This window comes from Carassius gibelio, chromosome A16 (assembly GCF_023724105.1).
Source record: "Carassius gibelio isolate Cgi1373 ecotype wild population from Czech Republic chromosome A16, carGib1.2-hapl.c, whole genome shotgun sequence".
Taxonomy (NCBI): domain Eukaryota; kingdom Metazoa; phylum Chordata; class Actinopteri; order Cypriniformes; family Cyprinidae; genus Carassius; species Carassius gibelio.
Window position 1 is genome coordinate 3082587 of NC_068386.1, and position 16489 is coordinate 3099075.

The following is a 16489-nucleotide window of genomic DNA, read 5'->3' on the forward strand; positions in this document are numbered from 1 at the left end:
CAACCTGTATATTCTATCCCTCCACCAACCCTACACCTAACCCCTAACCCTCACAGGAAACTTTGTGCATTTTTACTTTCTCAAAAAAACTTCATTCTGTATGATTTATAAGCGTTTTGAAAAATGGGGACATGGGTTATGTCCTCATAAGTCATCCTCCTCTTGTAATACCTGTGTCATACCCATGTCATTATACAGAGTTGTGTCCTGATATGTCACAAAAACAAGAGCACACACACACATTTATTTGTAATGATTTGTAATGTTTCATATACAGATTGTTACAGGTTTTATAAGCAAATCCTAACTCACACTCTAACCCTACCCCTTACAGAAATGTAGATAGTTTCCTCCACTGAACGCTGAACACCAGTGATTTCTACAGCTCTAAAGCTCTGATTGAATTCAGTTGCTATAAGAGATAAACAGCCGTTCTTTATAGTCAGCGTTTGTGCTGAAGATGCTGTAGTAAGTAAGAGCGTCAGGCCTGAGCTCGCCTCCTTGACCCTCTTTGAGCTCTCTGCTCACCTGTGACCTCAGCTCTGGATTTATGACGGCCCGGCTCGGGATTCTCTGCATGATGTCAATACGGTGTTATAAACACATTATACATTGTAGTTTTCTGTTTTAGCATGCACAGTTTTATTTATCCTTTTGAAATGTCATTGGCTCTGCATGTATTGCTTAATATAAAATAACGTTTTAATGAATATAGACAATGGATAGATAGATAGATAGATAGATAGATAGATAGATAGATAGATAGATAGATAGATAGATAGATAGATAGATGGCCCATTGCATAATCAGACTAAGTTAGAACCTATTGGCCTGTGCCATCTAGAGTTTCATTACAGAAATTTTACATATATATATATATATATATATATATATATATATATATATATATATATATATATATATATAAAAATTAGATAACTTGTCATATAAATAGATATATATTGATATATATATATATAAATGTATCATATAATACATACAAACAAATGATAAAAATTAGATATATAACTTGTCATATAAATACATATATATTGCTATAAATTTTGCAGAAAAATTCCACTTAATGAATATGAATTAAATTATGAAAAACGTGTCCTTTAATGTCAATTTGTATATATATATATAAACTAAGATAAAATATTTATTTTTATTATTATTTATTACTGCACATATCAATTAAAAAAATCTGCATTGCAAAAAGGAAAAAATAACAATGTTAAATCCAGATCATGAGGTCAGAATTGTGGAAGTCCAGTCATTCATCCGAGATTGTTCCCTGTATCAGATAACAGTCTTATCTGCTCTTGTTCTGAACAAAAGGACTCGCTCTGCAGCCTCATCCAAACCCGCTGCACGTTACATTCAGCAGTCCGATTCATCTGAGCGCATCTTCTGAAATCAAAAATAACTGTGTGGATTGTGCTCACGGTTCAGGAGGCTTTGTCAGACTCTTAAAGCTGCTTCATGTTGCCTCACATAAAAATAAAAAATCTGTTGCAGGAAGATTAGATGGCCCTGAATGTGAGCACACTTTCTGACAAAGCTTGCCAGCGGCAGATGTGTTTCCTGAACCAAATGTGATTATGATTTATTGTTGTATTTGAGTGAGATGAGGAAACATTGACTCAATATGGTTTCTTCTAAACAATGTCATTAGTTTTTGCATAAACACGAGAGCAACTAGTGAAATCCGACTTTTTACTTTCTGGTATGTCACATCATTGAACCCTTCTATATTTTAAACAATTAACAATAAATACAAATATATTATGCATTATATTAAATATAAATATATTATAATTACATATTAAATATTTATAAATATATTTAAATTAACTGGCAAAGAAATAGTTATAACAAACATTTCATTAAATTTGCCTGGGGGTAAAATTAAATATGTTTCTCTTAATGTGTAAATAAATGTATATTAAAGTTATATTATAATTAACAATTATAAATATTTCTGATACAAGGCAGAATTGTCAAAGTCCAGCCATTCATCTGAGATTGATCAATGTATCAGAAATATGTTGATATTTTTATTATTATTTTTGTGAGCTTTTTGATTATATTTCCTGCTGATATCCAGTCAGATTGCAAGCTGTTTTTCCTGAAATCCTCAGTCTGGCGCTCTGATGTCTGCATGGCTGACGGTGGCTGTGGTTCGGGTTATTGTCGGCTCTCTGTGTCAAAGCCACACAGTAAATCTGCAGAAATGAAAGCTCTTGCTGCTTATTTACATGTCTCTGAACTGATCACAGGCAGATTTATGTCAACCCAGCTGCTGATTTATTGCAGCATGAACGCCCGAGATATTTTCTCTGCTGTAGTCTGAATGCAGCATAAGCCAGCGGTGTGAGAATGACTTTAAAATCCCCATTCATTTTCTGAACTTGTGACATAAATTTATATAACTACATATTGTTAGTAATTTTGAATATATATATATATATATATATATATATATATATTAAAATACAACAAATGGCTTATTTAAAAATTATCAGAAGATATTAATATTATCTGAAATATAATTTTGTGTTTAACTTATAAACTTTTATTCTACGGCTGAAATAATTTACCCCAAATATATTGCATATATATATATATATATATATATATATATATATATATATATATATATATATATATATATATATATATAAATATTGAATTTTTTTTACAATATTTATTAACATCTGTTGACGTGAGTTAATAATTGTTAGTTTAGGTACATTAAATAATACTGACAGATAATTTTTTCTAAATTATTATAATAAAGTATTAGTAGATGTTGAAATTAACATGAACAAAGATTAATAAATGCTTTAGAATTTTTTTTTATCTTTGATAGTTTATGTAAGTGTTACCTAATAATTTATATAAAATGTATTAAATGTAAACACATTATATTTAATTAACAAACATTTTATTGATCTAATTTAACCCATAATCTGCCTATATATATTAAATGTGACAATTTGTGCTCTATGGCAAAATTACATATCAGTTTAAAAATCTAATTGTTTTGACAGTACTGGACTAAGCTAAGAGACGTATGTCTAATCTGTTGAGAAATGATTCTAAAAAAATCATGGGAATATATAGGCATTATTAATGATGTATTTATCTTAATAAAATAACCATTTTAATAATTAATTTTTTTTAAATTCAAACTCCACTTCAGTATCATGCAGCAACACCAATTTAACTCCAACAGCCTCAGGAATGGAAAGAAAGCCAGTTGTTAAATTCAGTAAGTATTATGTGTGTTTGAGGGGATGAAGCGCTCCAGAGATTCAGTGCTCCATGTAAGAAGAATCCAGCACAACGAGCGTCCCACTCGCCCGAGCTGTCAATGATTTATGAATGAGAAGCCTTCGCTTGGCTCTCTGTAATTCCCTCCAGAACGGCTGGAAGAGAACTGAGCTTTCATTACAGCAGCCATCTGAGAACCATTTCAAAGTGAAAGCTGTCGTTTTTATGATGGTAAAGGAATCGTATACCCAAAATGTCCATTAATACATACTGCAAATTATTTTTAGAAGAACACTGGAGCACATTTGGTGAGAAAATACTATTTTCAGTCTTTCAGTCTACTTTAATTCATGTTTAATTCAGCGTGTTACTTGCCGTCTCTTTCAAATTATTTGGAAATTGGGAATTTCTGAGCAAAAATTAATTCTACACAATATTTCTCAGTACATCCTTATGGGTATGATGCATTAAACACTGCTTTTAATGTATGATGCATTAAAAGCAGTGTTTATAAAAACCTTAGTTTGTTTATATGAAGAGATTTATTTATATTGTTTATTTATTTGATTTGGGATTCGTTTTAAAATTTCTGTTTAGTTTTGTTATTTGACCTATTTCAGTTTTACAAAGAAATTTTGTACAAGACACAATATACAACAAATCATTTATAATTTGCCTTAAATCTCATTTTGCTAATATTGCGAGAAGATTTTATTGCAAAATCAGTATCATGATTTGTTACATCCCTATATGACACAGTTTGATATCACTTGAGATAAACAAAACAGCACATACAGATTTATCAAATATCATTTATTTCGTTTTTATAAAATCACTTTTCATATCTTAAAAAAAATTCTACCTTTATTTTATTGTTTGTAATGATGTAAAATAAAGTCAGAGGAGAAAAGAATCAAAACTGAAATACATGAATCCTCATGTGTGTTAAATACACATACAGACATGAGGCCGAGTGAAAGAGCGACTGAGATGTGTCTCCTACAAAACAGGAAGGAATGTCAGAACTGAACAAATCACAAAAACTCCAGTGTTTGACAGAGAAAACTAAACCAAGTGAATCAAGACCAGAGAGATGTATGATACCCATGTATGATCAACACTATAGAGAAGATTATGAGGCGAAGTGTCTTGAGAAAAGGCACATTTACTTGAGACAAAAAAAAAGTGTGACTAGAACCTCATAATAACAATGTCTTATTTGGAGAGACGTTTGCCAGAGTTTTGGCCCAATTCATGCACATCATTCTACATTCCTAAATGTTTTTCCTCATCGTATAATATTTGGGACACATTCTGTTCTGTATTGTCACATTATTCCTTGTTTCTTTCTTGAGTAAAGAAAATAAAGCAGTCCAATCAGATGATCGCCATGCAAATATATTAACAGTCAAACAAAAGTTCACACATTTCTATCATCACATGATCCAAACCATCAATAATAATAAACCCATTTGTCGTTTAAAAGAGAAAATACTCTTACAAAAGTACTCTACAAGGTAATTTTTTTGTAACTGTATGGACATTAAACTTTATTTTAATGTCTAGATTATTTTATTATAAATTATATTTAATTAACAGTTGGTTAAATACAGTAGATTGTACTGTCTTAAGGTGCCATTTCACGTTTTGAAAACATTTTTTTGTTTTGTTTTTGCAAAGACGTATTTTTATTGACAACAAAACCCATTGAACAAACTGTAGGTCCGTCCCTCAAAGTCGTGTTTTCATTCATGCAACATTAAATATGGCATCTACTCTGACTTAGAGGGATAGTTCACTCAAAAAAAATAAAAATTCTGTCAACATTTACTCCCCCTTTATGTCGTTCCAAACATATATTGGTTGCTTTTCTTTTGTTGAACATAAAAGAAGATATTTTGAAGACTCCTTGTAACCAAACAGTTGGAAGTCAATGGTAATGAACCAACTGTTTAAAAACCAGCAATCTTCAAAATATCTTCTTTTATGTTTAACATAAGAAAAGCAACCCATACATGTTTGGAACGACATAAAGGGGTGAGTAAATGATGACAGAATTAGTATTTTTGGGTGAACTACCCCTTTAAGACCATGTTTAAGTATATGGATTTCGATCAAATGTACTTTTGAATCGGTCTCCACTGAGACAGTCAGCTCTATCCATCCCAATCTGAGAAAAACAGGATTGATAATGAGTTAATAGTTCTTTCTTAACAGAAAATCAATTGAAGACATTCTCAAAACTCAACCTGAAGCTCTAAATGAATGACATCCTCTTGTAATCAAGCATTTCCAGACGTTTCATTGATTTGCGAGAGTAAAGCAAAACTAGTGTTAAATATCTCTTTACAACCACATATCCTGTGAGCTTAGAGCGAGTGATTCTAGAAATACATACTAGCCACGTACACACTGAAACAACATAGGGATTATTGAATGTAGTTTTCTGAAATGGAACAATGTTGAAGTTATAAATAGATTTAAATGGATAGATTGGAACATCCATATAAAGAAAGAAATATTAGCCATACAAAGATGTTTTCAGTCCCTCCATGTTTGTCATTAGACAAGTAATGTTTGCATAAACTATTTGTTATTATTAGATTGATTTGTAAAAGTGGTTGTCACTATCTAATCTTTCCAGATGAAAAACACATTTGTCTCTTCAAGATAAACAAGTTAATACCAAGATGAAGCAGTCAGAAGTGGAGTGACAACTGAATTAGTTCCAGTGTGAACGTGGTCTCATATGACATTACACTCGTAAAAAAACAAGACAGTAAATGATTGTGGCATTGGTTCGAAAACATAAAAAATACTAAAATGTCGTCAGTTTGTCAATTTCTATAAAAAGAAAGAAAAATCTAAAACTTTGGGGCCAATTTATTGAAAACCTACATAGTAGTCTCATGCACACTGACTGACTATTGAAGAAAACGGATTGCAGTGTTGATTTAAAATGTTTGGTCATTAGCACGTTACGTCACTGCATTAACAACATGTTATTAAAAGACTGATTTGTAAAAGTGGTTGTCATTACACTCCTGAACAAAATCTTAAGACCAGGGGATGCATCGCGAAATGTGTCAAACTTGCAATGCATCCCCTGGTCTTAAGATTTTGTTCAGGAGTGTATATGAATATTTTTTATGTTAAAATGCGTCACTTTCAAAATAAAAAAAGAGAGACAAGAAGTGGAGTGACATCTGAATTAGCTGCAGTGTGAACTTCTGATATGGCATGTTGTAAGACTTGTAAGAAAACAAGGAACGAGATAATTGTGGCATTGGATCTAAATCATCAAAAATTATGTCAGTTTGACAAAACACACCAAAAGGCTTGTATAGAAAAAAAGGAAAAGGAAACCTTTGGGCAAGTTTGTGGAACACCTACATTTGAATCCAAATATAAGCAGCATGAACAAGGTGTTTTTGCATTCATACAAAACCCCTTTGGGCTCCCAGATATGGTCCATCTGAAAGCTCAGGCACTGTGACGTTGTGCGCGGTGTTTCACACGCTCGACTTCTCTGCGGGACGTCGTCCTAAGTCTTCGAGAGTGGCGTAACGCTTGCAGAAGGCAAACTGAATAAACATGCACTGCTGGATCGCGGGCGAGCCTTCCAGCCAGGAGTATTGCACATCTAACATGAAGAGGACTGATCCAGAAGTGAAACCGATGGATAGTAGTCTATATTCTGACTGCATGTGCATGTGCGTGTGGCTGCCTGGCTTTGGCAAAGTTGCCATGTCACCATTGTCATTGGCAAAGCATTTCAAGAGGGGGTTTGGAAGACAGAAAGCTGCCAATATTGGCTTGTCTTTGTGTTGCGCTAAACTCTGCCAAATAACGTCAACGTGGTCTCGAATCGAACCTCTTGCTGTCATATATTAATAGTGACAATCTCTAACAGACGGATTTTCATCGTCCCCCAATCTCGATGCGCTTCCTCCCTGAATGTTTCCATGCCCCCGTTTTTATCCCCGTTGATCTGGTTTCTCAGGGTTCTGGGGGGTTTTCGGATGCCGTTTTCTATCCCCGTTCAGAAGGAAAGGTTTCTCAGCTTCGTCAGAGTCTCTCGATGTCCCTGTACTTCTTGCGCAGTATTGATACCTGGTCTTTAAACAGAACAGGATCCAGTCTCATCTGCGAATGGACTAGGGGCATGGTGCCAAACCAGCTGGCAAATTTGTTCATGCACGTCTGCCGCTGGGCAAAGTGGTCAGGATCTGCCCAACGTGATGCCCGGGACGTCTGTGGATGAAAGAGACGGTTAGTTAGCTGCCATATCCACCTTATTAAAGACTGGATGCGTTATGTGTAACTTAAATGTGCAAGACATCTTTGCTTCTAGATATTGTACCTGCACAAACCCATTATGCAGCTTGAAATTAGTTTATATTATCATAATCATGAACACACTGGTCTGTATTAAACAGTTTTACTGCAATGTTATTCTTCTAGTTATCTACTATAGCGGCCAATGAATCAGAAAATGCCTTGCTGTGGTGTTGAAAAACGACGTGGATAACAGACTCTCTCTCTCTTAATGCCAGATCGATGCAACTGCATATTATGCATAATGGATAAAAGTACAAATTCTAATTCAAACAAAATTAGATTGTACTTTGCTTTCAAACTAAATTTTATTTGTTAACAACAACAGCTTCATCAAAAATACATAATATTTGGACACTGGCTATTCAAGCTATTGGCTATCAAAAAGACGTTAATGCTTTAATGATTTTACAAATAAATATTTCATTGCATATTATTTTACATGTAAAATAAAATATTTTGATGTTGATGTGAACTATAATCCAGGCATGATCTTGACAGAGTTATTATAGTTAACTATAAAAAAAGAAAAAAAAAAAAGAAATCAAACAAATAATTTTTAATTAAATAAAATTAGCATTACCAGAAATAAAATATAAAACACTTATTTTAGCAACATTTCTCACTTTTATCTAGTTTAATTAATTAAAACTGAAATTTAAATAACATTTAAACATTAAAAAAAAAATTTAAAACTAATTCATAAAAAAAATGAATATTTAAAAATGCAAATTAATTCAAAATATTTATAAAAATCTAAATTGTAGCTCAATGATACTAAAGTAACACTGGTTCTTGACAGGTATCGTGAGATCTTGGATTTGCAGAAAAAGTGCTGAGGGAATTCACTGAACACATTCAAAATAACAGACAGATCTTAATATGAGAATAGCAGAAGCTGCTGGAGGAAGCTGAAGTATTTCCTCAAGTCATTATAAGCTATTTTTGGGGGAGGAAAACGGTATCGCACTTGTCTCAACCCTTCCCCAGAATTCCAGATTGAACTCTGAAAATACTAGCACTCAAACGGCTGAACATATGAGGTGAATACCTGAAACACTGACATTGATTTAGGCCTGTATGCACTAGTGCATTTTCGTTTTAAAACAGTGTTTTAGAATTAAACTGATCCACGTTTACACTGGTGTTTCAGAAACGATCTCCGTCTACACTACCGTTCATGATATGGTTACACGGTTGCACCCATGGCATCGTTTACGAAAGTCTCTGTTTTGGTCCATTTAGACTGAAACCCAACCTCAGAGTCTTCAAACTAAAACAGGGTCAGCAGCGTTTTAAAAAGTCGACGTTTTCGAACGTGGAAAATGTTGGAGTAGTGTAAACCATAGGCGTAACCGTAGCAAAACAGGTCATTAATGCAGTTTGTACCTGTCCCATCATCGTCTCCTTGTACTGCTTCTTTTGGGTGACCTTGATAGGAGGCATCTTAGTGACAGCAGACACCAGGAAGTTCATGAGGATGTCTTCACAGTTCGAGAGCTGGTCAACCATACTCTTCAAGCTGCTGGGCAGGTAGTGTGTATACAAGTAGTTATAATACCTGCAGTAAGAAGAGATGGCCTGTTAAACCTTTATAGAACTTGTCAGCCATGATGAATCACTAATAGCAGTGAGCTGCCCGCCTAGGGAACATGACATAGTCTTGACAGTTTCAGCAGTACAGGGGGTTGGCAGCTCATTCCACCACAGATGAGCAGAGATGGTGAAGGTTCTGGAAAGTGACTTTGTGCCTCCTTGTAAAGGAAACTTACCTGTGGTAGAAAGCAGCTCCAGTCAGCACCATGGAGTAGTCATTGGTCCACTTGGAGGTGTAGCCCCAGCGCTCCTTGTTGGAGTCCCAGAAATGGCTCCGTGCAGGGTATCCCACAATCCTCTCTGGGAAACTTTGCCAAACTGTAAAGGCAAAATCCACCTGCGGAAACAAGTATTCTACAATAAGTACTTACTCAACCATTCACACATGAACCCTAAGATTTGTCACTGTGTTTCAACTGTTTCCAAAAGACAAAAACAAGATTTCAGAAATATTTAACTCAGAATTCAGTCCTGCATAAAGAGAGTAAAACCCAAAATAGTGGTCATCCAATGCAGCAGATAATGATATTTAGAGAGCAGGATGACTAATAACATATTTACTGGTGAAAATACAATTTAAAGCTCATTTTTTGTTTGAAATTGAAATGTAACAAATGATGTTAAAAAATGAATCAACATAGTTTGCATAGCACTGCATTGTTACAATGCAAATTTTGAGTTACAACTTCAACGTATTTGCCAATACATAAAAGTTTTCATCGTTATCTGATATGAATAGCATTTGCTTTGTCTGATGTCAGTGCTGCCAAACAATTGAGATATTTTTCTTAAAACTATTGATTTCAGCAAGTCAAAACAACAGCATGCGTTTAGAAGCTTGCTTCCAGCAAGGGATAAAAAGAAAAGAAACGAAAATATTTGATTTTTTGATTTTTTATTTCACAATGAATTGTGAGACATAAAGTCATAATTACCCAGTTTATATTTACTACTGTGGTGGAAGCAAATAAACCGAATTGTGAGACGCAAACTCGGAATCCTGGGGGAAAAAGTCAGAATTTTTAGGTTTAAACTCAGAATTCCAGAAAAAAGCAGAATTGAGAAATTGTGAGAAAACAAGCTTCCATAAAGAAATCTTGTTAATAATATTTTCCAGATATCCTTCTTTGGTTATCTTGATGTTATTACATGTGACATTCACACTGATGAGGCAATAATCCAGGTGATCATTACCAAGTAATGTGGATTTATGCTTTAAGCACTAGTGGATAAAAAGTGACATAGTGTAACCCTAGTGAGCAAACGTATACACATTTTCTGAAATAAAACGAGCACCTATTTTATACAACACACCAGAAAAACTAGAACCTTTCTGATTTGTTGGCTCACCTCTGTAGTCGAGAGCACAGTGTCTTCATCCAGACTTAAGACTGCGTCAGTTTTGATGTTTTCATAGGGCAGAAATCGGCTACTCATCACCTAAACATGTAATCAATGCATGAAATCTCTAGAAAATGCTCAATATCTTTAACTTAAGTATGATAAATATTCAAGGCAGAGCGCAAAATCACGGCAGTAGCACAGCTATGCACCATCCATCATTTGTCATCCAGACGAGTAACACCAGGCCCTTCAAAAGATCTGATGAGAATATAAAGACAGTGGTGTGGAGACTGACCTTGCTCTCGCCCTCGATAACGATGACTGGAACAGAGGTGACGGGCCAGCGGTGCTTCGCAGGGAGAGGCTTGTCACAGTTCCACAGGACAATGATCTGACACAAGCACATAGTGAGAACATCAGATGCCGTCCCAGGGTCATTTCTACTATACAGGACATTTTATATCATATACACTATCACACACAAGTTTAGGGCCTCTGGAGTTTCGTGAATGTTTTTGAAAACATAATAGAACATCCCCTACGCTGCATTTATTTGATCTGATATACAGTAAAGACAGTAATATTGTGAATATTTTTATTTTAAAATGTCATTTATTTCTTTGATGCGCAGCTGTATTTTCAGCATCATTCCTCCAGTCTTCAGTGTCACATGAATTAAAGTTTTTATAGTCACTTTTGATATATTTAATTCCTTTCCGTACTCCCCCCCCCCCCCCAAAAAAAAAAATCCTACTTTTGAATGTGAGTGAATTCAAACTTAAGAACATAAACTCACAATATTTAAAGATTATAAATTACAGTAGTTTATTTTGTTTCCATTTTATTGCAGTTGTTTAAATAATAAAGTTAGACTTCATGAATGGTTTGAGCTTGACCAGAGCATATTTCTGAAAGCCTGATATTTGGCTAATTAACTGAAATAAAATGAGATTATGTTGAAGTATTAAAACTGAGAAAAATAATCTAAATTCAAATTACATAAAGCTAAATAGAAATATTACTTAAAAACTAATAAAAATGACAAAGGCACTTAACAAAATGACTAAAACCTAAACTAAAATTAAATGAAAATATAAAAATAAAAGCTATTTCAAAACACTATAATAGCACTTATAGTAATACTAAAAATTACACTGACCTGTGCACAGTACTGGGATTTGGCCACAGCCACGAGCAACTTGAAAATGGGTTGAGATTGAGATACGAGAGGCGTGACGGCGTGAATGACGGCTGTGAACTTCTGCTGTGGTTTAACACCTGTGAAGATGATCGATATATCTAATCTAGACAACTCATATATACCACAAACATAATAACATGCGGTGGCCTGCTTACCGAGTAAAGCATAGAAGAAAGGGAAGTCGCCCAGGTAGGGTGAGTATTGGGGCAGAGTGAAAAGTCCACCTGGCAACCGATTCCACATCAATGTGCTGCGGGCGTTGTGTTGCAACACACGGTCCTGGATGATCTGCAAAAGGAAGAGTTCTGAATGACCACCACTAGATCCATCAGACTCACTTTAACATTAACAAGCCTCAAATCTCACAAGCGTTTAACTTTGACAAACATGAGGCCATCTGGACTGTAGCCATGTTTATTTGGCTGCGTATCAATGCTCAGTCTCACAGATCCACCCCTCAAGAGCTGACCCGGGTGTCGTCTTACACACCAACGCTTCCTCCAGGGAGAAGTGTGTGAAACCAGAGCCTGAGACCGGCCTGATGTTGCTCCGTACGCCTTCAGGAATAGCTCCCGACATGACTGATCACATGCCTTTCAGTCAAGTGGGAGGGTAAAAGAGTTTGTGCACAACCAGAAATTACACTTTCACAATTAAAAGAAAATGAAGCATGCTTTAGGACCATTTCGTTTGCTGTTGTTGCTAGATTTAATTTACATTATGAGTTATCTAAATAGTAGAATATTTAAACATAACACGTATTTATGCTAACTTTACTAAATAAATCATTGCGTCTGAATGATTCTCATACATTTTTTTACCATTCAATCATTAAAAAAACTTATAATTACAAACTCATAACTACATCTGATTGTGGCTGCATTATAGCATTGAGAACTGTGCTGTGCAAATGTGCATAATAATCATGAAAATAACAATGCAAAAATTTGAATGCTCCTAAAACTAGCTTCACTTTCTGCTAAATATATTTTCCCATTTTTCCCTGTTCATTTTTAGGGTGAAATGCGACTCTGCATTTGTGCGACTGGCTGCATGACTTGTTTTAATCGATCAGGAAGTTGCTTACCTCCAATGTAGTGAGCACAATTTTCTCCACAGAAGAGAAATACGCTTCCCATAAGAACTGCGTCTGCTGGCGGAGAGACAGAATGTGGTCTTGATGGATGGAGCGAACCGTCGATGGAATCTGAGGAGACGGGAGCATTGTGATAATGTGTTTTCTACTTGACAGGTCTTTTCAATTGGGGGCACCAGTAAAAATAACTCAGATTTCTCCCTGAGGACAGAGCACTCTGAGGGGGATTTCACACTTGGTTCAATTGCCTGGTCCCAACTAGAGTTCGATTGATTGAAGTGAACAGAAATGATACACAGCTCTCTGCTTCTCAGGAAAGCGGACAGACAGACAGACAGATAGATAGCGAGTACATTAAACACACTGGAAACAGCCTGAGGTCTTGCTCAGTCTTTCAGTGCTTCTGTTTCAGTATTTACTGAGAGGAGAAGTGAGTCACAGCAGGTGTGAGTGATTATTAAAGTCTCTCATCACTGTAAACACAAACGGCCCTTGAGGTAGATTTACATTACAATTCTATCACAGGATGATTAGTCTCACCTTTTGTTGAGCCGGTCAGTGCCACAGGGGCACGAGAGCATATTAAAAGCTACTGCGGCCTGACAGAAGCTGTCACTCCTCTCACCAGAGACTGTCTTCCTGCCGCAGGCCGCTAATCGGCCGGGCAAGAGGACTCATTTCAATTACAAAGGCACATGCACTTGCTTTCACTGAGGGGGTCTCCAAAGGTCTGCAGACTGTCACTGATAACTGCAAGCTTTTGCCCGGTAAATTAGCATGTGACATTAGAACGATTTAATTAATGCATGATTAATGAAAGCATGGGGTTAAAACTAATTTCAACATATAAACATGTCTCAGTTCCAAAACCATTTGATTTGACTATGTAGGCATTATTTTAAGCATTTTCAAGGATTTTCAAATTCAGTTTTTTTTCTATTTCAATCTTTCTGGACTATATTTTAATAGTTAAATTAAGTTTGAGACCAAAGGCATTTCTAATTAATTGTGAAATTTAATGAAACTTAAAATTTGACATCATTTTATTTCATGTTTAAATTTGTAGGGCGCTATTTAATTTTTTTTTTCTCAAATTCAATTTTATTTTACCAAATAGTGTGATTTCATTTTTGCATTGAAACAGTTTAATTAAATTTTAGCAAACATAAAGCATGTCTAATAAAAGGAATTCATAATTTACTGTTGTATGTATTTATTTTAAATAATAATAAGGCCCTATTAAATGTTTTCAGAAATTCAGTGTTATGTATTTAAAGGCATAAAATATGAACAATTTAATTAATCTCTTTAAAAAAAAGAAAATTCAACTATTTCATGTTTTTTTTTTTTTTGGATTAAGTGCTCAACAGGGGCTTACTGTTACAATTGGCAGAGGAATAAAATAAAAAAATTTATTTAAAAAGAGTTTAAAATATTATTATTATTATTAACAGAGTGTATATATATATATATATATAGAGAGAGAGAGAGAGAGAGAGAGAGAGAAGGGGGGAGAAAGAAAAAGAAACAAACAAACAAATAAAGAAAGAAGACAGAGGCAGTAATATATTTATTTAGAACATATTTATATATATAAACCAAACTTTTATTCTGGTGGGTTGCTGTGATATATGATGACAGTATTTCTAAAATGAAACGGTAAAATGCTCATGAAGTGATATCTCAAACCAGTTCTGGAGGTGAAGTTCATGTGTTCTTGTCCTCATACAGTTTGACAGCAGACGCTGAAAACACATCTGCCTCATTCATTCACACAGACAGGCAGAACAAATACAAGTAGAATGTGTTTCAGGCAGCTCGCTGAATTTGGGAACAGAGCTGTTGTTTCAGACAGGAACAAGAAACAGAATGAGCTGAACTAGCTCCTATCCTGATCTATTCTGGAAGTCGTACCTGTAGAAGAAGTCTCTCATCCCCAATGACAGAGGCCATGCTCCAGTCGATGATCTCTGAGAAGGGAAGCTCCCAGCCGTTACTGAGCATGACGGGAACACAAGCGGCCTGCACACACACACACAGAGAGAGAGGCACGTTAGAACAGGCTGACGAAACATAAAACAAGCGTCATGAAAATTTTATTAGCGTCTTCGAGTGGAAAGTCTGAAAGCAAGAGGAGCTCTGACTTCAGACTGAGAAATGAGGGAATCTTGGTTTATCAGATCAGTCATGTTTCTGAAATCTGGCAGCGACTGAGGGAAACACAAAGCGTGGCTCTGCCTGTCTGAACTCGGGCCTCACGGGTCATAACAATGAGATAATCATCAAGAATGGAGACAGAGACAAATGCACAAATCTACAGGGGGATAAAATCTTAATAATTAATAGTTATATATATATATATATATATGCTCACCAATTTGGCAATATACAGCAATGTGCAATATGGACAATGGCCAAATGAAACCAAGCACTTCCAAGCAGCTCTTCTTTGTATGTACACTGTCAGACATGTTCACTATTCAGCTACAAATGAGCTGTTGTGTCTTGTTTCTGAAGCAGCAGGTACCAACAGACAGATGGTGCATTGTTTATAATACCTGGTCTCCAATTTGCATATCAGCTGCAATTATTACTCATTAGAGCAGAGCTGCTTTTATTATTCAGGATGAAGTTACAGTTAAAACAATCCCAAAAGCTCAAAATAACTTTATAACCTTAGTACAGTGACTATATATATATATATATATATATAATTTGTTCATAAAACATTATAGTAGCTTGATACCAAATAGTGTTGTTATTGTTTAATAAAACAAACTTTTTTGCGGGGTTATAATATGTTTTTGTTGCATGTGTGGACATGCTACCATATACCAAGGTTTTTTTTTTTTTGAACATGGTACAACAGTATTTCAATGTTTTCTGGCCATAAACCTCAGTTAAAAATACTGCACACAAAAGTGGTAATAAATCAGTATCATAGCTTGTATTAAACTCCTTATTAGACATCACAGCATCGCAGTACCTGAACAGAACTTTCATTGTAGATCAAATGTAATATTTTCCAAGCAGAACTATGTGTGTGTTTGCACAGGCTTGTTGTCCTGTCCCTAATCTGTTCAGCTGCTCCCACCCCCTGACCTCCCGTCATCTCTAATATCATCCTGCTGTTATGGACTAATCCTTGCAGTGTCATTAACCAGCTCTGCAATCTGCTGAAATACATACAGACCAATACAGCCCTTGAGAGCTGAAGACAGACACAAGTGCACATATGCAGCATTAAAGCCCTGCAAACCTCAGCTAGTCAATCCTCAACACCCACACAATTCAAAACACAATATATAATGGCCTGTTAAGCCTTATGTCTGCACAACAACAGACAACCTGAAAGAGCACAGCCACACTCCCACACAACAGACGCCACAGAATAGTGCTGGTTATGGATAAAAGTGGATTATTTATTTGACATAGGAATGAAATACCACAAATGAGATCTTTGGAATACCTCAATTTGCTTCTTATATGAAATATGAATATGTTATTTTAACTTAATACTGCTGTTTTTACTGTATTTTTTATCAAATGAATGCAGCTTTGGTGAGCATGAGGGATTTCATGGATAAAGTATGTGTGTGGGCATGTATAACATGCATGCAAACTGCTAAAGTGTC

The 16489-nt window shown here is 35.1% G+C and overlaps 1 protein-coding gene across 1 annotated transcript in view; it reads right to left on the bottom strand.

Moving 5' to 3' along the window:
* Positions 1–4073: 4073 nt before the first annotated feature.
* Positions 4074–16489, bottom strand: part of LOC128030806 (exostosin-1a-like) — a 44894-nt gene continuing 32478 nt past the window's right edge. Inside the window, exons 3-11 of the mRNA XM_052618804.1 lie at positions 14769–14876; positions 12846–12965; positions 11914–12046; positions 11717–11835; positions 10853–10948; positions 10564–10653; positions 9390–9550; positions 9007–9178; positions 4074–7533 (exon numbers count right to left, since the gene is read on the bottom strand). Of these exons, the coding sequence (XP_052474764.1) occupies positions 7348–7533; positions 9007–9178; positions 9390–9550; positions 10564–10653; positions 10853–10948; positions 11717–11835; positions 11914–12046; positions 12846–12965; positions 14769–14876 (1185 nt within the window). The 3' untranslated portion in view covers positions 4074–7347. The remainder of the gene's footprint in view (positions 7534–9006; positions 9179–9389; positions 9551–10563; positions 10654–10852; positions 10949–11716; positions 11836–11913; positions 12047–12845; positions 12966–14768; positions 14877–16489) is intronic.